The sequence below is a fragment of the Gymnoscopelus braueri genome, assembly GCF_963280865.1.
Source record: "Gymnoscopelus braueri genome assembly, chromosome: 6".
Taxonomy (NCBI): Eukaryota; Metazoa; Chordata; class Actinopteri; order Myctophiformes; family Myctophidae; genus Gymnoscopelus; species Gymnoscopelus braueri.
In genome coordinates, this window is record NC_137607.1 from 1,856,516 (window position 1) to 1,879,828 (window position 23,313).

The window sequence follows — 23,313 nt, forward strand, 5'->3', positions numbered from 1 at the left end:
ACTACACTGTCTCTGTATTCTATGATCCTATAGTTTACTGAGACACTACACTGTCTCTGTATTCTATGATCCTATAGTTTACTGAGACACTACACTGTCTCTGTATTCTATGATCCTATAGTTTACTGAGACACTACACTGTCTCTATGTATTCTATGATCCTATAGTTTACTGAGACACTACACTGTCTCTCTGTATTCTATGATCCTATAGTTTACTGAGACACTACACTGTCTCTCTGTATTCTATGATCCTATAGTTTACTGAGACACTACACTGTCTCTGTATTCTATGATCCTATAGTTTACTGAGACACTACACTGTCTCTCTGTATTCTATGATCCTATAGTTTACTGAGACACTACACTGTCTCTGTATTCTATGATCCTATAGTTTACTGAGACACTACACTGTCTCTGTATTCTATGATCCTATAGTTTACTGAGACACTACACTGTCTCTCTGTATTCTATGATCCTATAGTTTACTGAGACACTACACTGTCTCTGTATTCTATGATCCTATATAGTTTACTGAGACACTACACTGTCTCTATGTATTCTATGTATGTGTTTACCTTGTCTACTGTAAGTCACTCTGGATAATAACGCCTACATTGTAAACTGTATCTGGTAGGAGTTGGGACCAGGCCGCCCTCACCCTCAAACACCTAGAGAGGCTCAACATGCGGGCCGAGGCCCTCTGTCGGCCCAGTGGGCCCGGCGTGGAGCCGCTGATCCTGTTCCAGAAGATGGGGGTTGGCCGTCTGGAGCTCTACACCCTGAACCCGGTCAGAGGGAGTAAAGAGCTGGACGCTCTGATGAACACCTGGCCTGGTAATATTAATAATAACAACAACACTGCAGCCAACAGCAAAGGCTCACCTCAAGGTTAGTAGTACACTTATTTATTTGTTTTACTTTTTTTTAATGGTTCAGTTTTAATAATTGTTTTTATTAGTGTTTGTTTTATTTATTTATTTATTTTTCAACAATCTCAGAAAAATAGCAAAAATTGCCGATCTACAAGCTAGCTCACAATGATCGTCTATTTAGGCTGTTTAGCTTTAGTTATTATTATTTTTTTTTTCACCCGATGCCAAGTTTCTAAGTGATCCTGGGTGCTACACCAGTCCCCTACAGCAGTGTCTATCAACCTTTTTTGTGCCAAGGCACACCTGGCATAGCCAAAAAATCCCAGGGCACACCTAGATATACGGTATATATAATTATATATACGGTACAGTATATCTATATACACACACTAGGGGTGTGCCGATTTTCACATTTCACGAAACGATACGATACGATATTGGGCACACAACTTCGATACGATTTCGATACGATACGCACTTTTTTATCATGAAAATATTCTGTTTTTGCATTATTCAGACATGCAAACTTGTAGCTTTTCAGCTTCCTCTAGCCGTTTTGAATCCAAATAGGGCAATAGTGTGACACCTGACCCGAAAAAAAACAGCATGTTGTCACCCTTTTCACCTCGGGGCTGTTTGCATGCCTGATTATTATTATTGTTTAAAAAAAAAAAAAAAAAAATCTTTTTTTTTTTTTTTCAAAATGATTTTTTTTCAAACCTCCTTCAAACGGCGCGGCACACCTCAGCAGTAGCCCCGGCCCAAAATTGGGACGTTTGCCAGGGTTGATATACACTGCCCTACAGCTTAGGGAGGCCAGGGCCGAGCTCATGCCTCCTTCAATGCATGAGAGCCAACTGACCTTCTTGTCACCTGACAGGGGGGAGTTTCCCTGGTTGGACGTAGCGCGTGGAAGGAACACGTTATTCACACCAGTTCCTTTCCCCTCCATCAGGCGCCCCGGCTGGCCAGGGGGAGGCAGTATAGTGACCAGGATTACTACATGTTTTTGTGAGGGTATTAACTACCCTAGGAGACACGGGGAGAACATGCAAACTCCACACAGAAAGGCCCTTTCACCAACCCCACCTAGGGTATGGGCACTGATGATGCGGAGGAGAAGACACGCCCCCAGCTCCCACAGTGTCCCCCGGCGGGAATCGAACCCAGGACCTTCTAGCTGTGAGGCGACAGCGCTACCGACTGCGCCACCGTGCCCCCAAGCTTTAGTTATTTTTGATGATTTTGGACTGAACTATGGTTAAAAACAGATGTTTAGAGATGGCGCTAAACATCCGAGAACATGGCGCTTGGGTGGCTCAGTGGTAAAGTCCCTGCCCACCACCACGGAGGTTGTGGGTTCGAATCCACCGCGGTGCGTCCGGCTTTGTGGAGCGTCTATGCGAACACAACTAGCCTGTGTTCGGGCGGGGGGGGGGGAGCTGGGCGGGGGGGGGGGGGGTGATATCTGTCACTGTACGTAGTCCTACGGGCCGGGGCAGCAGGGAGTGTAGGGCGGGAGGAGGAGGGCACTGGTCCTAGCCTTGACCACCTTACAGGATTATGCAAAGGATAAAATGTCATTTAGATATCATGTTATGTAGACAGATCCATCCTATAGTATGTGTGTATAGTTTATATAGTTATAGATGGCATGTTATGTAGACAGATATATTTATCTCCAATATGATGTATCCCCTCATCGTTGCTAATCACGGAGGGTTTCACTGTGTTTCTGCGTGAAAAAAAAAAATCATTGTGACCCCCCGTTGGCTTTGAAAATAGCATGTCTCGTCAAAAATCCATAGTAAAACACAGGAGGCGAGATACAGGCCATTTCCCAAATACGTTAACCAGGAAGTGGATGGAGCGGTACATCTTGGGATCTGGTGATCTCCTGGTTCTGCGTGCGTCTGGGGATGAAATGGTCATTCATGTCCTAGCTAAGAGCGCCATCTAGTGGAAACACCCCCCCCCCCCCAAAGATTATCTTTGCCACAATAACCGTGACATGTATTTTCCTCCCTATGTGTCTCTCTCTCTAGAGCTGCCTCTACCCTGCATGGTGTCCATCTGTGCGCTGCTGGTCTGGCATCCATCCAACCCCCAGGAGAAGATCGTCAGAGTCCTGTTCCCCGGCTGCTGCCCGCAGGCCAAGATCCTGGAAGGCCTGGAGAAGGTCAAGCATCTGGACTTCCTCAAACATCCGGTGGTCTGTCTGAAGGACCTGGAAGCCTCGTCCAACAGCAAACTGATGGCCAGCAGACGAGCAGAGAGCCAGGAGAGCCTCAGGTCCCTGACTAAAGACACAAAGAGTCTGGAGAGTCTCAGGTCCCTGACTAAAGACCCAGCAGCAACCAGACCCGGAAGCTCCCTGACTAAAGACAAACTGCTCGCACGCGGATCGGCGGGAGGAGAAGCGAAGAAACAAGCGGACGCAAAGTCCAAGCCGAAGACGCAGACGGGGGGAGACGCAGCGGCTGCGGCGAAAGAAGGGAAAGACCGGGACGACAAGGCTAAAGCGAAAGACGGGGACGCCAAACAGAGACCCTCCAAGACCCTCGGCGAGAAGCCGGTTCCGAAGAAAGAACCGACGAGGGATGAGAAGAAGGAGGAGAAGAAGGAGGAGAAGAAAAAGGAGGACAAGCCGCCGCCCGCGGCCGCTACAGCGGCGGCGGGAGGAGACAAAAAGAAAGACGCGGCGAAGAAGGAACCTCTGGGGGGCGCCAAGCCCAAGAAAGACGTTGTTAAACCCGCCGACGCGAAAAAGACGGACGCGAGCAAGAAGGACGTGAAGACGGAGGAGAAGAAAACGGCGACGGCAAAAAGCCTCGGTGTCGTTAATAATAAGAGAACGGCCGCGAGTGCAGCAGCAGCAGCTGCCCCGGCGTCGACGATGGTGGCGAACGCGGAAAACGGCAAAAAACCTGTAGCTAAGAACGCAGCGGTGAAGAAAGACTTGGCGATTCCCAAGAAAGACGCTGTGAGCAACAAAGGGACCAAACAGAAAGCAGGACCAAAGGATCCCGACAATCACAAAGTTCCCGAGGAAACGACCGCACGACTAGACAACCACAACACCGGTACGTTATTACACAACGGGCGACATTCACAAGCAGCCATACTGGAAAGAAATCGGTCCACTTATTTCACAGGTGTTAACAATCATACTAATTAACCCATTACGATTGTCTTCCTAACAGTTTTGTCTGAAAAACGTATGTTTCTATATCGGTGGTGCTCGAACTTTTTCATGTCAGGGACCCCCAAAATTATATGTATGTATGTGGCCACGGACCCCCCAATGGACACACAGACCAGCAGCATACACAATAACATAAAAAAATAAAAAACAAAAACATACGCACACAGTGACATGTACAATCCATTTTTTCCTAGTCATCACCCTCCATAATAATAATAAATAATAATAACCACCTCATCCAGCATGTTGTCCAATAAGACCAACACCTTAGCACACCTCAAAACCTTCTGCCCCGCCGTCTGCCCACCATAAGGACATCACTGAGGAGTGTAACTGACAAATAGGGACAAAGGAGTACTTGTACCTATTGTAGTTGAACGCATGGGTCCCGTACCTCCTACCTGACGGCAGTAACCTATACTCAGTGTGTAGGACATGAGAGGAGTCAGACACTATCTTCTTAGCCAGCCCAATGGTGGACTGCTCAAAAATGACCTGGGGGGTAATGGGGGGGGGGGGGGGGGGTAATGGGGGGTGTGGACATACCCATAATCTTCCCTGACATTTTGACTAATCTAAGGATCTCAGATTTATACTTTACCGTCAGGTTTCCGAACCAACTGGTGATACCATATCTGACAACAGACTCTATACTAGCTCTATAAAAGATCAGCATTATGTTTCTACATACACCAAAGAGTCTAAGCCTACGGAGAAAATGAAGGCGCTGGTGTATTTTTGCACACACACTTGTCACATGAGTGTGCCAGCTCATTTCACAATGGATCTGTACTCCTAGATGACCTGTTTGATGTCATGACCATGAATGGAGATCGTGGTGTGGTCTCCTATGGACCTGGGATCCACCACAATCTCCTCAGTTTTCCTTACATTCATTTGTAAGTGGTGTTCATCACACCATCCTACAAACCTGTCCACTCTAGTTGTATGGCTACTGATCGGTCACATGCACTTGTGAGTAGACTGAGGATTACAGTGTCATCAGAGAACTTAACTACACACTGATTGGGTTGTGAGCTGACACAATCATTTGTGTATAAAGTAAACAAAAGGGAGGAGCTAACTGTCCCCTGAGGGGCCCCTGTACTACTCACTGCCTTATCAGAGAGTTAAATCTCACCTGTTGTGGCCTGTTAGATAAAAAGGAAAAATACCACTTAATTAAAAACGGATTCACCTTCAGTTCAGCTCATTTACGGAGAAGAATATCTGGATGGATTGTGTTGAAGGCCGAGCTAAAATCAACAAAGAGAAGTCTTGCATGTGTTTTTGTGTGCTCTATATGCTTCAATACACAGTGAGCTAGTGTAGAGATCGCATCACTAGATCCGTGGTTCCTTGCATAGGCAAACTGATGCAGATCTAGTGATCGCTCTGTTTCCTTACGGAGCTCCTCAGTTATATTCTCTCCAGGGATTTAACCACATTGGAGGTTAGTGCTACTGACCTATAATCATTATTTTCTAGTGGACAGGGCTTTATACTGACCTATAATCATTATTTTCTAGTGGACAGGGCTTTATACTGACCTATAATCATTATTTTCTAGTGGACAGGGCTTTATACTGGCCTATAATCATTATTTTCTAGTGGACAGGGCTTTATACTGACCTATAATCATTATTCTCTAGTGGACAGGGCTTTATACTGACCTATAATCATTATTATCTAGTGGACAGGGCTTTATACTGACCTATAATCATTATTCTCTAGTGGACAGGGCTTTATACTGACCTATAATCATTATTTTCTAGTGGACAGGGCTTTATACTGACCTATAATCATTATTTTCTAGTGGACAGGGCTTTTTTGAAACTGGAACTATGATTGTTTTTTTCCATAGTTCTGGCACCGTGTGGTGTGGATAGATACCTGTGTGGATAGATACCTGTGTGGATAGATACCTGTGTGGATAGATACCTGGAAAAGACGATGCCATGCTGGAGTTAATTCCTCCTCACATGTTTTAGGAGGAATGCACACATTCCATCCGGTCCTGTCGCTTTGTTAGTCTGCAAAGCTTTAAACACCTTAGTAACCCAACCTGCACCAATTATTATTCTATCATCATCACCATCACATGGTAAGGCATTTATTACATCACAGCATTCTTTGACAGTCTCAAAACGCATAACAAAAATAATTTTAGCTCATTTGCCTTTGCGCTCTCATTCTGAGCAGCCATGGGCTTCCTGGTAGGTTGCATGTTTGTCATCTTCCTGATAGAGTCCCATAGTCTCTTGATATTGGAGCTGGCTAACTCCTGCTCTGCACGCTCTTTATGCTGCCTTCTGGATTCCCTCAGCTGCAGACTAAGTTCACTTTCTGCAGCCTTCATAGCTGCTGTGTCCCCCATCCTGAAGGCTGTCTTCTTTCTCCGAATGCAGTCCTGGATTCCCTTTGTGATATAGGGTTTATTGTTTGGATATGTTGTAAAAGTTTTCTGGGGTATTATTGAATCCACACAGAAGGTGATGTAAGCGGTTATTGTCTCCGCCAGGCCGAAAGGCATGGCGAGAGAGTATGTTTTTCCCCCTGTCCGTCCGTCGTGTGTCCGTCCGTCCGTGTGTCCGTCCGTCCGTCTGTGACCAGCTAATCTCCGCCACCGTTGTCTTGATCGCAGTGAAACTGTGCACACACACTCCCTGGATGACAATTCAGAACCTTTGCCCCAAATTTTTCTCATGGGCCTTTTATAGCGCCACCAGGAGGCCGATTTGTGCAAAACATATTTTTTGATACTCCTATAGATTTTGTCCAAAAATCACGCAAATCGGTACACAGTATCTCTATAGTTATTAAACGAAACGGGTCTTTCAGATTTTTCATATTCCATCCTGATTGGCTAAAAATGTCTTCCAAAGTTTGCAGGAGTACTCCGTTTTGAACAAAATGCCTCAAATCATGAACACAGCATGCAATTTCCGTGAAATGTTGCACACACATTCCCATTAAGCCGAGGAAGAACTACCATTTGAACATTTTCAAATCAGCCTCATGGTGGCGCTATAATAGGCCGATTCGTGTTTTTACCTATAATTGCACCGATCTGTGTAAAACTTTGTATTCACACTCCATAGAGGTCAAGGAAAAACCTTTGCCCTGCATTTTTCACATCTGCCTTTTATAGCGCCACCAGGAGGCCGACTTATTTAAAACACATTATTTTATACTTCACCTTCCAATTTTATCCAAATTTCACGCAAATCGGTACACATGATCTCTATAGTCATGTGATCACGACGGATGTGTTTGATTTTTCATATTCCATACCGATTGGCTAAGATTGACATCTAAAGTTTGCATTATTGGCTTGTTTTGAACAAAATTCCGCAAATCATGAACGCACCGTCCAATTGCGCTCAAACTTTGCACGCACATTCACACTATGTTGAGGAACAAATGCCACCCTTTTAACATTGGCCTGTTATAGCGCCACCAACAGGTCTAATTTAGCGAAACACATGTTTTTAACAAAATGCCTCAAATCATGAATGCAGTCATTGTCCAATTGTCGTGCAAGGCCTAAGAAGAAATGGCACCCTTTTCACGTTGGCCTATTATAGCGCCACCAGGAGGCCACAATAGCCTACCTGACCTGGCGGAGCCCTGTGCTCCGAGGAGCACTTTTTCTAGTTGTCTCTGTGGCTGTGTTGACATCTGCATGGTGAAAGAAGATCCCAGTCTGTGCATAAAAAGCAGCCCTTCAGCTCCTCCACTGCATCACCAGACCACACATGTATAGTCTGGGTGACTGGTTTGCTAGATTTAAACACAGATCTATATGTGATGGACAGCCTTATGGTCAGAGGTGGCTAGTGGAGCCCTCGCTCTGGCTGTATCGGCGTCCTTGATGTTACCAAAGCTCTTGTCCAGTATGTTGCTTTTCCTCGTAGCACACTTCACATTATTGTTGGAAGCCTGGCAGATGTTTCTCCAGAGGGCAGTGGTTTAGGTCGCCCAGGACCAGCAGAGGTGCGTCAGGCTTGTTTTGAAGATGACGGTGTACTCAGTCTGTCATCTGGCTAGCTGCACCGGCTGCCCTGGCATCTGGCGGCACATACACAACACATAGAAAGATATTAGAAAACTAAATGTGTTAATCTAGCGTCACAATCATTTTAACCTTTTATACTTTGGGCTATTCAAAAATAGCAGATCTACAAGCTCATAGCGCCGCACCGCGCATTTGCTTCTGGGGGGTCCATGGAACAACATATTTTGAGATGCGGGTCCGCGGCCAAATACATATCATTTTGGGGGTCCTTGACATGAAAAAGTGTGAGAACCAGTGCTCTAGGGGTCCCCGGACCCCCCTCTGTTGAAGACTCTAATATTTTATGATCATGTGACACAGCCCTGAACGGCGCTCAGAACTCCAACATGGCCGTGGGGGGCGTGGCCGCGGGGGGCGTGGCCGCGGGGGGCGTGGCCGCGGGCCGAGACGCAAACCACAACGCCACCGCCCAGAGTCTCCAGGACCAACCGGTCGTCGTCGTCATGGAGACCACGCCAGCAGAGCCCCCCCAACGCGCCAAGATGGCCGCCGCTTCCACGCCTCCCCCCGCCAGGACGCCGAAGAGCGAGCGCAGCGTGAACTTTGACCTCACGCCCACAGAGTTCCGCCTCCTGGACGGAGCGCTGAGGAACGGACAGGAAGAGGAGGAGCACACCCTGGAGGAGGCGGGCTCTCCCGCAGACTCCGCCCCCAACCGCAGCGCAGGTAACACTGATGATGATACTGTACGGCGGTTGGTGGGTCTCAACCTGTGGGTCTCAGCCTGTGGGTCTCATTTTGGGGGTCTCCAGATGATCAGCTTGTTGTGAGCGTTGTGAGCTTGTAGATCTGCTATTTTCACATTATTTATCTGTGGAACCGAGTCAAACTAAATGTAATGCCTCAACTCCTACAAGTGTGCTTGTCAGGGTGGGGGGTCCCCAGTTCAAATATGATTATTTCTGGGGGTCCCCAGTTCAAATATGATTATTTTGTGGGGGTCCCCAGTTCAAATATGATTATTTCTGGGGGTCCCCAGTTCAAATATGATTATTTTGGGGGGTCCCCAGTTCAAATATGATTATTTCTGGGGGTCCCCAGTTCAAATATGATTATTTCTGGGGGTCCCCAGTTCAAATATGATTATTTTGTGGGGGTCCCCATGATTTCAAATCCGCCATCTTTCTATATCCGGTCCGAATATGCAAATAAGAAACCGGAAATGAATGAATCCTATTGGTTGGGACCAGAGCGGGGGTGGGGAATGAATGCTATTGGTTTTGTAGCTTGTCAATCAAATCATCACAAGGTAGCCACGCCCCTCCTACAGCATACCTTAATGCAGACCTCCATTTGAACATAAACGGGACCATAGTTTACCAAAACGCATATTATGATGATTGAAAGAAGACTTTAAACTAGCGACTGGAAGCATACATTATTTATGACAATGTCTATTAAGGTAATACAATCAAGTCTAAAGTTTGGCAAAAACCCATCCGCTTGAATGGAGCTTAATTACTTCTGACACCAGCAGGGTGAAACAGCAAAACTACAGGTCATTCATATGAACTGTTACTTCCTATGTACACTCAATTTACAACTCAGAAGCTGGCCCCTTAGTCGGGACACATACAGTATATATGTCACAGGACGATTGAATAACCAGGACGATTGAAGACAGAGCGCTCGTTTTTAGGCAGGGGGCTTCGGGGCGGGGCTTTGATGCGACGCTGACCTGTCTGTTGTTGTTCCCCCCCACGTAGCAACCAGGAAGCTACGCTGGGGGAACGCTGAACACGCGTTCACACGCACGTGATAATAGTTATTGTCCATGACGGAGGCGCGCCGACTCAGCAGAGCTTGAGGCCGAGGAGGCGCGCCCTCGCGCCTCCAGGCGCGAGGGCGCGTGAGGGCGTGTGTGTGTGTGTCTTAGGGAGAAACTAAAACTATGCGTGTGTGCGCGGGCGCGTGCATGCGCGCGCGCATGTGTGTGCATGCGTGTGCGCGTGCGCACAAACGCGCACGCACACACACACACACACACCCTCCCTCTAGTCTGGCTTGCATTGCCCTCTAGCGTTGGTTTTACAGAATTGCCTGAAAACAAGTGCTCCTTCTTCAATCATCCTGGTTATTCAATCGTCCTGTAACATATACACAAATCCACAGAGCGCTGACCTGTAGGGGGCGCCGCCATTGCTGCGGTGTCAAGACTCGGTCAGCTGCTGCTGCGCGCTGTCAGTCAGGCTGCTGTCACTGACTGCTCACGTTACTCTTTTACCTGCTTTATACTAACTTTTACTGACACTAACTTTACAAAGATGTACAGAGAATGGGGATGAACCTGTGTAGTTTATGGATGCTCCAACAGCCAAGCAGGTAAAGAGTAACGTCAACAGACGGACAGAACCGCAGCAGAAGCTGATGAGTCTGACACCGCAGCAATGGCGGCGCCACCTACAGGGCAACGCTCTGTGGATTAGTGTATATGTCTATTTTATGTTGGTGTGTGTGTGTGTGTGTGTGTGTGTGTGTGTGTGTGTGTGTGTGTGTGTGTGTGTGTGTGTGTGTGTGTGTGTGTGTGTGTGTGTGTGTGTGTGTGTGTGTGTGTGTGTGTGTGTGTGTGTGTGTGTGTAGGTCACACGCCCTACCGTAAGCAGACCCCTGAAGAGGATGACCTCCAGGGGTCATGTGAGGACAGCAGTGTGGGCAGGGCCAGGGTCCCCAGCCTGGGGGTCGGAGGTCATGAGACCCTCACCTCCACCTCCTCTCTGGACAAACAGTCCAGCCTGCAGACCCTCAGCCTCCTCCCCGACGCCTCCGCGACCTCCATGCCTGCCGAGGTGAGGTTTAGGCTTTAAACCCACTATTTCATTTCAGGGACCCCCAATATTATATTATAGCCACGCAGCGCGCCCCCCCCCCCCCCCCCCCCCATCTGAACATGTTTTGTGCCAGCGATGCCTCAAACGTTTTCTCAGGTGTCAGAACACAATGAGGACAATGGATCATAATGGATACATTTTCTGTGACCAGTTGAAAAGCTAAAAAAAAACGAACATCGCTGGCAGTGGGAAAACTCAGCCAGAAATAAGTGTGGCAGTGAATGAATTAACCATGTTTATTTGTTTCTTAACACATTGAATGCCAATCGCGTAGATCTACGCAAACCGCCGATTCGCGTTGAAAATTTTCCAGGTGCACTTTCGGAATTTTTTGATCAATTTCCGGTCCCGGTTTGATGACCGGAAACAGAATTATTTGGGATCCGGTTTTGACGATCACGTCCGCTCCCATTCTAAAGCGCACACTGAAACTCAATTCTCTTCCTGTAGTTTTTTCTCCTCGCATATCACTGTTTAACGTAATCCGCTCTAACTACAATCATGGAGATCCGTTTGACATGTGGTTTTCACTGGGAGATACAGTGAGATGTCGCCGATGTAAACAGACCGTGTACGGCTCAATCTTAAGGATTTTAACAAGATCTATGGCGACATGAAAAAAACAAAAAACAACAATAACACGTTGGCACTGGTGAGTACATTATGAGATTAACCTCTGGCGGTCAATGTGCTAACACAATGAGTGCCGTAAACGGTCCGGACCGTTTTTGACCCAATTTTATTTTTATACGTGGGGCGCTCTAACGAAACTTTGGGATCATCCAAGGAGTCTCTGAGAAGGAGAGGCCGGATGTGGATCCATGTCAAAAATCCTTCCGGTTGGCCTTTCCAATGTTAACTCCGTGACTAAAAGCTTAAATATCTCCATTTCTTTTTAACGTGGTGGCAGTGAGCCGTTTTCGATCGGCGATCACTCTGCAATGGAGGATCGTGTTGGAAATATTATTGTTCCAGGCGTTAGTCGGGACCCTCCGCCGTCTCGCACGCACGCTTTGTTTACATGCACTTCCGCGTCGGGGCTTCTACCGCACGAAACGTATCAACGTAAGTGGATGGAAGAAATGCAGGCACTGAACGTATAATATTTTAATAAACCTCTGGCACCCGATGTGTTAACCATGTTTATTTATTACTTAACCATATTTATTTGTCCTTTAACCATATTTATTTGTCCTTTAACCATGTCTCAGGTGGGTTCTCCACACTCCACGGAGGTAGACGATTCGCTGTCGGTGTCATTCGAGCTGGTCCCGCCTCCAGAGCAGCGGTCCTCGTCGTCTTCGTTCGCCAACGGACACGCCCCCGACTCGATGAGTCTACCGCTGAGCTCCGCCCACAACAACGTGCGTCCGCCCGGCGACGGCTCGGAGGACCACATGGTCCACGGGATGCAGGGGCTGCACCTGGACGTGCCTCATGACGTGGACCTGTGTCTGGTGTCTCCCTGTGAGTTCCATCACCCCAAGTCACCTGACACCCATCACCCCAAGTCACCTGACACCCATCACCCCAAGTCACCTGACACCCATCAGGCCCTGGTCTCACCGGGCCTGTCTCACCATGCTGGTCCTCAAGACCTGTCTGAAGACAGCGAACCATCACAGGTATTACATCATCTGCCCCATCGCACTTATTTGACACAATCGCAATTATCACATTCTCTGCCATGGATGGAGATATACATCCATTTTTGAAAATGCTCTAACGCAACTTAGGAATGATCCCTCAACTCTGATAGAAGGAATGGATGGATGTGACTTCATCCCAAACGTCACTTCCGTCCACTTAACTCCTATGTTAGGATTTGTAGAAAAACTTTGTGATTTGTGAAAACCAGCCATTTTCAACGGGCGATTGCTCCAAAATGGCCGATCGCGGTAAAAAAAAAAAATGTTCCAGTGGATAGACGAGACCCTCCCCCACCCCCCCGGACACTTTTTGTTTACATCCGTGTGCATGTAGTGGCTTCTGTGTCTTTTCAAAGATCGTCAAAACAAGGTGAAAAACACTGGCAGCAGCAAAAATAATTAATTAAATAATACCTGGCAGTGAATGCGTTAACACATTCACTGCCAGGGGTTCTCTAGCTTGTAGCTTCTGCCAGCATTTTGAAGCATTCTGACTAATCTTTCAAGAACCACAGAATATGTATCTCCAGTATGAAGGATCCCCTGATAGTTGCTAATCACTGAGGGTTTCACTGTGCTTCTGTGAAGAAGAAAAAAATGCAACCTCCCGTTCGTTTGTTATACCTAGTTGAAAAATAGCATGTTTCGCCAAAAATACATAGTAAAACCCAAATACTTCAACCAGGAAGTGAATAGAGCAGTACATCTTTGGATCTCCTGGTTCTGTGTTAAAAATGATTTTTCTTTTCTTTTTTTCTAAATGACAGAGCTCTCCATCAATGGCAGTGAATGTGTTACAATGTCCCCATCGTGACCTTTTAACCCCGTCCCCTCAGGAGGCGTCGCCCAGCGCTCCCTGCAGCGACGGCGACCGCCGCTCGCCCCAGGGCCAGGAGACCCCGCCCACGTCGGCCAGCGACTCGCTGCCGTCCGCCACGGATTCGGACGTCCCGCCCGGGACGGAGGAGTGTCCGTCCGTTACGCTGGACAGCCAATCAGAGGAGGAGGAGGAGGAGGACGACTCCTCCGGCGGAGGCGGGTTCCCCCCCCCCCACCACCACCACCACCACCAAGCCACTCCCCACTTCTCCCATCCGTCCAACATGGACCCGCCCCCTGCGCCGATGAAGGACCTCCCACCGCTGCCCCCGCAGCCCGGAGCCTGCATGGCCGACCCCGCCCCCGGCCCCGCCCCCGGCCCCGCCCCCGAGGCCTCGGGGAAGAATCCCAAGACCGGAGCCAACGCTGTGAAGACCAAGAAACCAGGTCTAGTGTACATAACAGTGGCTTTATCCCTGGAACAACACATTTTTCTATCTCGCCTATTTTTCGGCACTCGGTGCCGCGCTATGAGCTTGTAGATCTGCTGTTTTTTTTAATAGCCAAAGTAATCTAAAGTGACACACTCTGTGTGGAGTTTGCATGTTCTCCCCGTGTCTCCTAGGGTAGTTAACCCATTAAGACCTGGAACGCATCTGTGTCACTTTAGATTTCTTTGGCTATTAAAAAATAGCAGATCTACAAGTTCATAGCGCGGCACCGAGTGCCGCGCTATGAACTTGTAGATCTGCTATTTTTGAAAAATTTTGAAAAAAAAAATTCAAAAAAATGTTAGAATTTAGAAAACATTTTGAAGAATCGCCTCAGGTCTTAAAGGGTTAATACCCTCACAAAAACATGCAGTAATCCTGGTCTCTATACTGCCTCCTCCTGGTCAGCCGGGGCGCCTGATGGAGGGGAAGGGAACTGGTTGGAATAACGTGTTCCTTCCACGCGCTACGTCCAACCAGGGAAACTCCCCCCTGTCAGGTCACAAGAAGGTCAGTTGGCTCTCATGCACTGAAGGAGGCATGAGCTCGGCCCTGGCCTCCCTAGGCTGGTGGGGGGAGTGTAGCGCCCAGGATCACTTAGCAAATTGGCACCGGGTGTAAAATAAGGGTTAGAAAATCGTGGGATAAAACAAATTAGGGAAAAAATTAAGTGACACATTTGCGGATTGAATGGACCTTTTATCAGTTAAAAACAAATGTTGTAGTTACTGCACTCTCTAGGGCCTTCTAACTACACAAAAAGAGCTTCCCCGGTTGAAAGGTATGATAACGTAGAGGTGTTCCAGGTCTAAATGGAGCCCATGGAGCCTTGACTTCATGGAGATTTGATTAGTTTTTGTCGTAGGAGAGCGGAACGTGATTGGCTCAGGAACGAGACAAAAACTAAAGAAATCTCCTTGGATTAAAGGCATTTTTTTGGGGTGAACTATTCCTTTAACTTGTGTCCACTGGTCTGTAGGTGTGGTCGGTCAGAAGGGGTCCGGCAGCAGCACGGTGACCCAGAACCAGAAGGTCCAGAGCCGCTCCACGTTGAAGAGCAGCTCCAGTCTGGACACCAGACCTGCATCCAGAACCTCTGGCTCTGCTTCTGCTGCTTCCAGACCAGGATCCTCCAAACCGCCCACAGCCTCAGGTAGACCTATCAACATGTTTAACCCATTAAGACCTGGAACGCATCTGTGTCACCTTTTCATTTGAGCTAAAAAAAAACATTATTTTACACTTTGGCTATTCAAAAATAGCAGATCTACAAGCTCATAGCGCGGCACCGAGTGCCGCGCTATGAGCTTGTAGATCTGCTATTTTTTTTTTTATCGTGAAAATGTGTGCAAATCTTTCAATATATATTATTTAAAGGTTAGGGTAAGTGATATTTTTTGGTTAAAACAAAAAGTGTTTTGTTAAAAGGTTAAAATACTATATTCTGATAGTAATCATTGCTATAGAGCAGGGATGTCAAACATACGGCCCGCGGGCCGGATCAGGCCCGCTAACTAGTTTAATCCGGCCCGCGAGATGATTTCGCAAAGCAGTGCCAAAAATGTTTTAATTATTTTTTGGCCAAGTCTACACCTGCAACCACACGTAACTTCCACTTTCCTCTTCTTCTTCCACGTCTTTGTATTGGTATTGTTTGTGTTGGAGCGCCTCAGTGCGGCTGCAGAGTTCATGTGCAACCTCTTCCAGAGAGAGATAGAGACACTAGAAGCTCTGCTGGAGACACAAAACAAACTGTGTAGACTTGCCCCATTGAAATAAAATGTATTTTGGCACAAAAAAAATAAAAATAAAAAATAAAATCTTAACGGTTATCGATTAATTAATCGGTAAGGCCTAACGGTAAACGGTTAATAAAATGTCTCCATTTGGCCATCCCTATTTGTGAAGTTTACATTTTCAGAATGTGCTTGTACTAACTAAGACTAAGTAAAGTAAACAAAGAAAACTATCTGAAGTTGTTGTTATTGTTATTATTAGTTATTATGCCAATGATTTTACCGGTCCGGTACCGGTCCGGTACCGGTCCGGCCCTCTGGCCCTCTGGCCCTCCTCCATGTGGCCCCTGAGCTAAAATGAGTTTGCCATCCCTGCTATAGAGTGTGTGTTCAGTAACAGATGTCTCCCTGTCTCTCCAGCTCTTTAATAAACAGAAAATACATTTTTCGGTAGGTGTCAAAATCTCAGCCAATCAGGAGAAAGTACCAATTTTTAAGCTTAATTTGTATAGTGTTCCAGTTCCAATTTTGTCTGCTCATTTCTTAGTGTCATCACTTCCAATTTCACTTGTTTAATCTGTATCCTGATTGAGTTCTCTGTCCTGGTTGGATAAAATTGGAAATGAAACTGAAACTGAAACCAAAATGCATTTTCTGTTTAATAAAGAGGTGGAGAGACAAGGAGACTCCTAATACTGAACAAACACTCTATAGCAATGAGTACTATCACAATATAGAGCTATTTAACCATTATTTTAACCAACGCAAATCACTTACCCTACCTTTAAAGCAAACATTTTTAACTCAAATCTTTGCTTCTGGGGGTCCCTGGAACAACATATTGAGATGGGGGTCCGCGGCCAAATACATATAATTTTGGGGGGTCCTTGACATGAAAAAGTTTGAAAACCACTGATATAGAAACATAGGGTTTTCAGAAAACCGTTTAGGATTTAGAAGACATTTTGCAGAATTGGAACCTCAATGGGTTAAACATTGTAGCAGACGGAGTGACAATGTTTCAGATGACGTCATGTCCGGGTGGATCCTTCTCTCCAAGTCAAGGCATCATTCATAGGTTGTCAAAGAGCGCCCTCTAGCGTAATCACTAAAACATAGCAGTCAATGTGTTACTAGCACAGGAAGACTCTTCACATACTAGATCAGCGCTACTCAACCCGCGGGCCGCATGCGGCCCGAACGCAGCGTCTTGGCGGCCCCCTCATGGTCAAAAAAAAAAAAAGTTTTTTCTTTTTTTTTTCTTTTTTTTTTAAATACAGGATAAAAATATACATTTCCGTTCAAATATATGGGTTGCTAAAACATTTTTCAAAAACAAACAGACAGACATATATACAGGTGCGTCAATTGTTACAGATATAATGCATAGTTTTCTATGCATTTCGGGTTTTTGGGGGGGTTTGACCCCCACATTTTTCCGGTCGCGCGGCTTTGCCGCACGCCCAGGATAGGTGTCCCTTATTTCAATCTCTGGGAGTTGGCAACCCTAACCTTGCCATACCTTAGCTTTTGCTGAACTGATGCCACTGGACATACACACAAAATAAACTGGTACAGAGAAAAGAATATGATGTCAAAATGTACATTTTCTTGTGTGTTACAAAATCAAAAAATCCAAAATAGCACCGTCATTTTTATGGCGGCCCCTTGGACTTTTGGTATTTGGCTGAGTGGCCCCTGAGCAGCCCTGTACTAGAGTATGTCTGACATAAATATCAGAGCCTGTAATGTATATTATATATAGTATATCGATGTAAGAATAGGGATAGCATTGCTAACACTCACCTCAGTTCCGTCCATAATGTTGCAGAATTGTGGTAAAATCAGTGATTTATACTCGATCGTTTTGAAAGGTATCACTAGTCTGTTGGCTTGTGTCTGATTATTTTTTTTCTTACATTTTTATCCCACGATTTTGCAACCCATTTTTTCACCCAGTGCCAATTGCCTATGTAATCCTGGGCGCTACTCTCCCTCTGCCAGCCTGGGGAGAGCCCAGAACTGAGCTCATGCCTCATTCGATGCATGAGGAGTGAGCAGGCCGCTTCTTATCACCTGACAGGGAGGAGTTTCCCTGGTAGGACGTAGCTTCTTATCACCTGACAGGGGGGAGTTTCCCCGGTAGGACGTAGCTTCTTATCACCTGACAGGGAGGAGTTTCCCTGGTAGGACGTAGCTTCTTATCACCTGACAGGGGGGAGTTTCCCCGGTAGGACGTAGCTTCTTATCACCTGACAGGGAGGAGTTTCCCCGGTAGGACGTAGCTTCTTATCACCTGACAGGGAGGAGTTTCCCCGGTAGGACGTAGCTTCTTATCACCTGACAGGGGGGAGTTTCCCCGGTAGGACGTAGCTTCTTATCACCTGACAGGGAGGAGTTTCTCCGGTAGGACGTAGCTTCTTATCACCTGACAGGGGGGAGTTTCCCCGGTAGGACGTAGCTTCTTATCACCTGACAGGGAGGAGTTTCTCCGGTAGGACGTAGCTTCTTATCACCTGACAGGGGGGAGTTTCCCCGGTAGGACGTAGCTTCTTATCACCTGACAGGGAGGAGTTTCCCCGGTAGGACGTAGCTTCTTATCACCTGACAGGGAGGAGTTTCTCCGGTAGGACGTAGCTTCTTATCACCTGACAGGGGGGAGTTTCCCCGGTAGGACGTAGCTTCTTATCACCTGACAGGGAGGAGTTTCCCCGGTAGGACGTAGCTTCTTATCACCTGACAGGGTGGAGTTTCCCCGGTAGGACGTAGCTTCTTATCACCTGACAGGGGGGAGTTTCCCCGGTAGGACGTAGCTTCTTATCACCTGACAGGGAGGAGTTTCCCCGGTAGGACGTAGCTTCTTATCACCTGACAGGGAGGAGTTTCTCCGGTAGGACGTAGCTTCTTATCACCTGACAGGGAGGAGTTTCTCCGGTAAGACGTAGCTTCTTATCACCTGACAGGGGGGAGTTTCCCCGGTAGGACGTAGCTTCTTATCACCTGACAGGGAGGAGTTTCCCCGGTAGGACGTAGCGTGTGGAAGGAACACGTTATTCCAACCAGCTCCTTTCCCCTCCATCAGGCGCCCCGACTGACCAGGGGGAGGCAGTATAGAGACCAGAGAACATGCAAACTCCACACAGAAAGGCCCTTTAATGTAAATCTCAAAGAAAAATGTATTAATGATATTTTGTTAAAACCGTTGTGTAAAAAGTAGCTATTTATATCCTCCTGGGGCACTGGTTCCAGCCGGTTCCAGCAGGGGGCAGTGGCGAAAATGTGATTTAAAGGAACACTTTAGCAAACATTCTAACCTCTTTCTGTGTCACATGTTCTGTTTGTCTCCTCCTCCTCCTGGACCAATCAGGTACCAGGTCTGGTTCTGGCTCCGCCCCCACGGTGTATGTGGACCTGGCCTACCTGCCCTCTGGCCCCGCCTCCTGCACGGTGGAGGCGGAGCTCTTCAGGCGGCTGCGCTCGTCGCATTACGTGGTCAGCGGAGAGGAGCCCCACAAGGAGGCGCTAATGAGACACATCCTGGACGCACTGCTGGAGGGCAAGAGCTCCTGGCCCGATGTGCAGGTACTGAACACTTGTTGACCATATAAGGAGTTCCCAATGCAGCCACGCCCAAATATGGAGTGTATTGTATGTATGCATGGATTTAACCCATTAACACATCCACCGCCAAGGGCTAATCTCATAATGTACTCACCAGTGCCAAGGTTTTATTGTTGTTTTTTGTTTTTTTCAGGTCGCCATAGGCCCCGTTAAAAACCTTTAGATTGCGCGATCCACTGTTTGTAAACAACGAGCACATGTCCTGGTGTCTACTCGTCGAGACCGCGTGTCAAACGGAGCCGCCATGTTTGAGTTCTGACCGTTTATGTTAACATGGGAAATGCGAGGATGAAAAACTACATAGGTTTTACAAGGCTTTTAGTGTACGACTTAGAATGGAGGCCGACGGGAAACAAAAAACGGGACCGCACTTCCGGTCGACTTCTGGTGGTGTTACACTGAAAATGGTCCCCCTAGAAAATTGAAAAAAAAAAATTTTCGAAAAAAACGAAAAAACACCCGGACCGTAGGACTACGGTTTCGGCGCTTAACAGTTGGATTTAACGGACCGTAGGACTACGTTCTTGGCGGTGGATGTGTTAACTCATTCACTGCCACAATTATTGCTGGCCGCGTTTGCCATTGAAAAAAAAAAGTACTCAGGAGCCGAGATACAGAATTTTTAAGTTTTAAGTTTTAAGTTAATAAGGAAGTGGATGGGAGTCTAGATCTTCGAAAAATCATATCTCCTTGGTCTTTGGGTCAAATTTGAAAAAAAAAAAAAAAACGTCAATTAGGTCAGTGGCAGTATTGGTAAACGGGAATAATTACGTCAATTACGTCAGAGGCAGTGAATGAGTTAAGACCGGGAACGCAGCTGTGTCATCTTAAGATTTCTTTGGCTATTCGAAAATAGCAGATCTACAAGCTCATAGCGCGGCACCGCGCTATGAGGCTTTCTATTCCTGTAAAGTTGGCATGCTATAACGGAAGCCACTCCCACTCATAAATCTAAATATTTATTTTTACATTTTGTTTGGAAAAAAAAAATCTGACGATGATGTCACTGGTAGGCGGGTTTCTAAAGCGTCCACAGCCCTCCCATAGAGACACACGGCGACTACAAATTTCACGCCCACTTTTGAGACAGTGCCGCTACTCGAGGTCCGTTAGAACGATGAACTGCAGCTGCCAATGCATTCCATATGAGAGGATATGAAAGTTAGCCTACTTTTAAAATTATCCTGCATTAACTGAAGACGATATTGATTTAAATAAAAATATGTTTCCAAATGTATGGAGTGTCTTTGTCAACATATCTTCTTATTTTCTTAATAGTTGATGTGTTTCACATTTAATTTGCCACTTTAACGAGTTACCCATAATGCTAACACAGCAGAGGGTAGACAGCAGACGGGCATTTCAGTGACATCACTGTCTTTACGAGTGCCGAGCACCGACCACTGGCGTACCCACTGTAGAGGCAGGAGAGGCGGTCGCCTGCCCAACTAAGATCTCGCCTCCCCTAAAAAAAAAAAATAACCCGAAAATGTGTCATTGCGTGCTTAATGTCCTCAAAGTCACGCATCCAACAAGCTTTGAACTGAGCAGATTGGACCTTCTGTTCCAGAGATAATGACCAAAACATATTGAAAACGGCCACTTTCGCCAGTTTTCTGGGTATTGAAAACCTCAAGGGATGCGTCCGTGACGTATATACTTAAACTCTGGATCTCCGATGCTAGTGGTTTTGACATACTGATGGAGTATATTATAGTATATTGTGGGTAGTATATCGAGATGAAAGATATGGGACATTAAAAAGGACAAATTAAACAAATGGGACACAGAACACAAAAAAAATCGCTACAGCCTCAGTAGTTAACCAGTGAAATGACGGTATTTTACAATGCCTCTCATAGAGATTGCATTGAGAGCTGCAGTTCATCGTTCTAACGGACCCCGAGTGTCAAAAGTGGGCGTGGATTTGTAGGCCTTCCGCTTCCGGCCGTGTGTCTCTATGAGACACAGAGTGAGCAAAAACAAATGGTCCTCACTAAAGTTTCTTATATATTTAAAAAATATTTAAAAAAATTGAACAACTTATCGTTCTCTACCTGTTGTCTTATTGAATGAACTTTGACCCCGGTGTCACAGGTGACCCTGATCCCGACCTTTGAGTCGGTGGCGATGCACGAGTGGTACCAGGAGACGCTGGATAGGCAGAGAGAGCTGTCAATCAACGTGCTGGGCAGCAACAGCACCGTGGTGATGCAGGAAGAGACCTTCCCCGCCTGCAAGGTGGAGTTCTGAGGAGAGGACTACACCATTATAATGGACTACAAATCCCTCCCTCCACATGCAGCTCCACCCACCCTGCAGTCACAGCTCCACCCACCCTGCAGTCACAGCTCCACCCACCCTGCAGTCACACACACACACACACACGTTTTTGAGGTGGAAATAGGAAGTTGTGTTGAACTTTAACCTTTAACGTCGCTAAGGTACGTCAGAGCTGGTTGATCGTAGGTCAAAGGTCAGAGAGAGAGAGAGAGAGAGTGGTGAATGTTGTGTACTATTGATGGTGATGGGAGCAACAGTTAATCAGTCAAATTGATTATTAAGAAAACGATCTATAGTTGCAGCTTTATTGACACACTGCTGGACTTAACAAGCATTAATCATTTCATTGGTTTGTATTTCATGTCCTATCATTTCCCAGTTGAAACTCCTCCCCTTTTTGCACAGCTTTCATTTTATGTAATTCATCAGAATGCTATCAAGAAACGCTAACACAAGTCTTAAAGGAGTAGTTCACCCAAAACATTATTTGTTTTCTATCAGTTACACACCCCATGACGCCTTGAGTTCATGGAGATTTGTTTTGTTTTTGTCTCATTCCTGAGACAATAATTTGATGACCGGTAGAGTCTTCTATTGACCGATGACCCGGTCCTTAAACTATTGGCTTAGGAATGTGACAAAACCCCCCAAAAAACATGGATTGAAGACGTCATGGGGTGTGTTATGTGTCATTGATTGAAAATAAGTCATTTGTTGGGTGAACTACTTGTGTTGGTGGATTCCCAGCATAAGAATGCATACTCAAGCCTTCAGAATGCTACCCCAAGCCATGGGAATGCTGTCTCAAGCCTAAAGAATGCTAACATGAGCCTTATGTATGCTATCACAAACCTTAGGGATGCTATCACAAGCCTTATGTATGCTATCGCAAGCCTTAGAAATGCTATCACAAGCCTTCATAATGCTAATACAAGCCTTATTAACGCTAGCACATGCCTTAGGAATGCTATCACAAACCTTAGGGATGCTAACACAAGCCTTAGTAACGCTATCACAAGCCTTAGAAATGCTATCACAAACCTTAGGGATGCTAACACAAGCCTTAGTAACGCTATCACAAGCCTTAGAAATGCTAACACAAGCTTTCAGAATGCTAACACAAGCCTTAGGAATGCTAACACAAGCCTTAAAATGCATTAGTTCTCTAGTGAGTATAAATCAGACTTAATGCTTCCACAATGGGGCCACACGTCAAAAGCATCTAAATGTATGGATTCATTTCAGCCTTGCGTGGTTAAAACCATAGTTTTGCTCTTCGTTTCATTTGTGCACAGTTCCACAAGTTTGATTCCAGTTCTTGGTTAAGTCAGTCAGTACATCTTAAGTGTAAGTCGTTCCATTGTTGAGGACATTGTTTTGAGTCCCACATGACGACTGAACACACCAAAGAATCATTTCACAGCAGGTTGTTTCTGTCGACTCACAGTGTCTCTACGCTATGAGTCTTTAGATGGTTCTCTGCGTAATGAGTTTTTACGTTACGAGTCGTTAGATGACCGGCCGTGCATTTTGTTTACATGTTAGATTTTGAACTCTCAGATGTCTGTAGTCCAACTGAACCGGACATTGAGTAACACAACTTTCATATTAATACTCAATTTCAATTATACATGAAGCTGTAGGAAGAGATATTGGTATAACACCTCTGTTCATGTTATATCTGTAGGAACAGATATCAGTGTAACGCCTCTTATCATGTTCCATCTGT

General features: G+C 46.3%; 1 protein-coding gene across 2 annotated transcripts in view; it reads left to right on the top strand.

Moving 5' to 3' along the window:
* Window positions 1-22,227, top strand: part of map1sa (microtubule-associated protein 1Sa) — a 45,279-nt gene extending 23,052 nt beyond the window's left edge. Inside the window, exons 9-18 of one of the 2 annotated variants that reach the window (XM_080431419.1) lie at window positions 637-890; window positions 2,920-3,166; window positions 3,206-3,957; window positions 8,458-8,823; window positions 10,738-10,943; window positions 12,197-12,610; window positions 13,471-13,900; window positions 14,924-15,097; window positions 19,048-19,262; window positions 21,399-22,227. In XM_080431419.1, the coding sequence (XP_080287545.1) occupies window positions 637-890; window positions 2,920-3,166; window positions 3,206-3,957; window positions 8,458-8,823; window positions 10,738-10,943; window positions 12,197-12,610; window positions 13,471-13,900; window positions 14,924-15,097; window positions 19,048-19,262; window positions 21,399-21,554 (3,214 nt within the window). In that variant the 3' untranslated portion in view covers window positions 21,555-22,227. Of the gene's footprint in view, window positions 1-636; window positions 891-2,919; window positions 3,958-8,457; window positions 8,824-10,737; window positions 10,944-12,196; window positions 12,611-13,470; window positions 13,901-14,923; window positions 15,098-19,047; window positions 19,263-21,398 lie in introns of both variants that reach the window. The other variant, XM_080431418.1, reaches the window with a different exon arrangement.
* The last annotated feature ends 1,086 nt before the right edge of the window (window positions 22,228-23,313 follow it).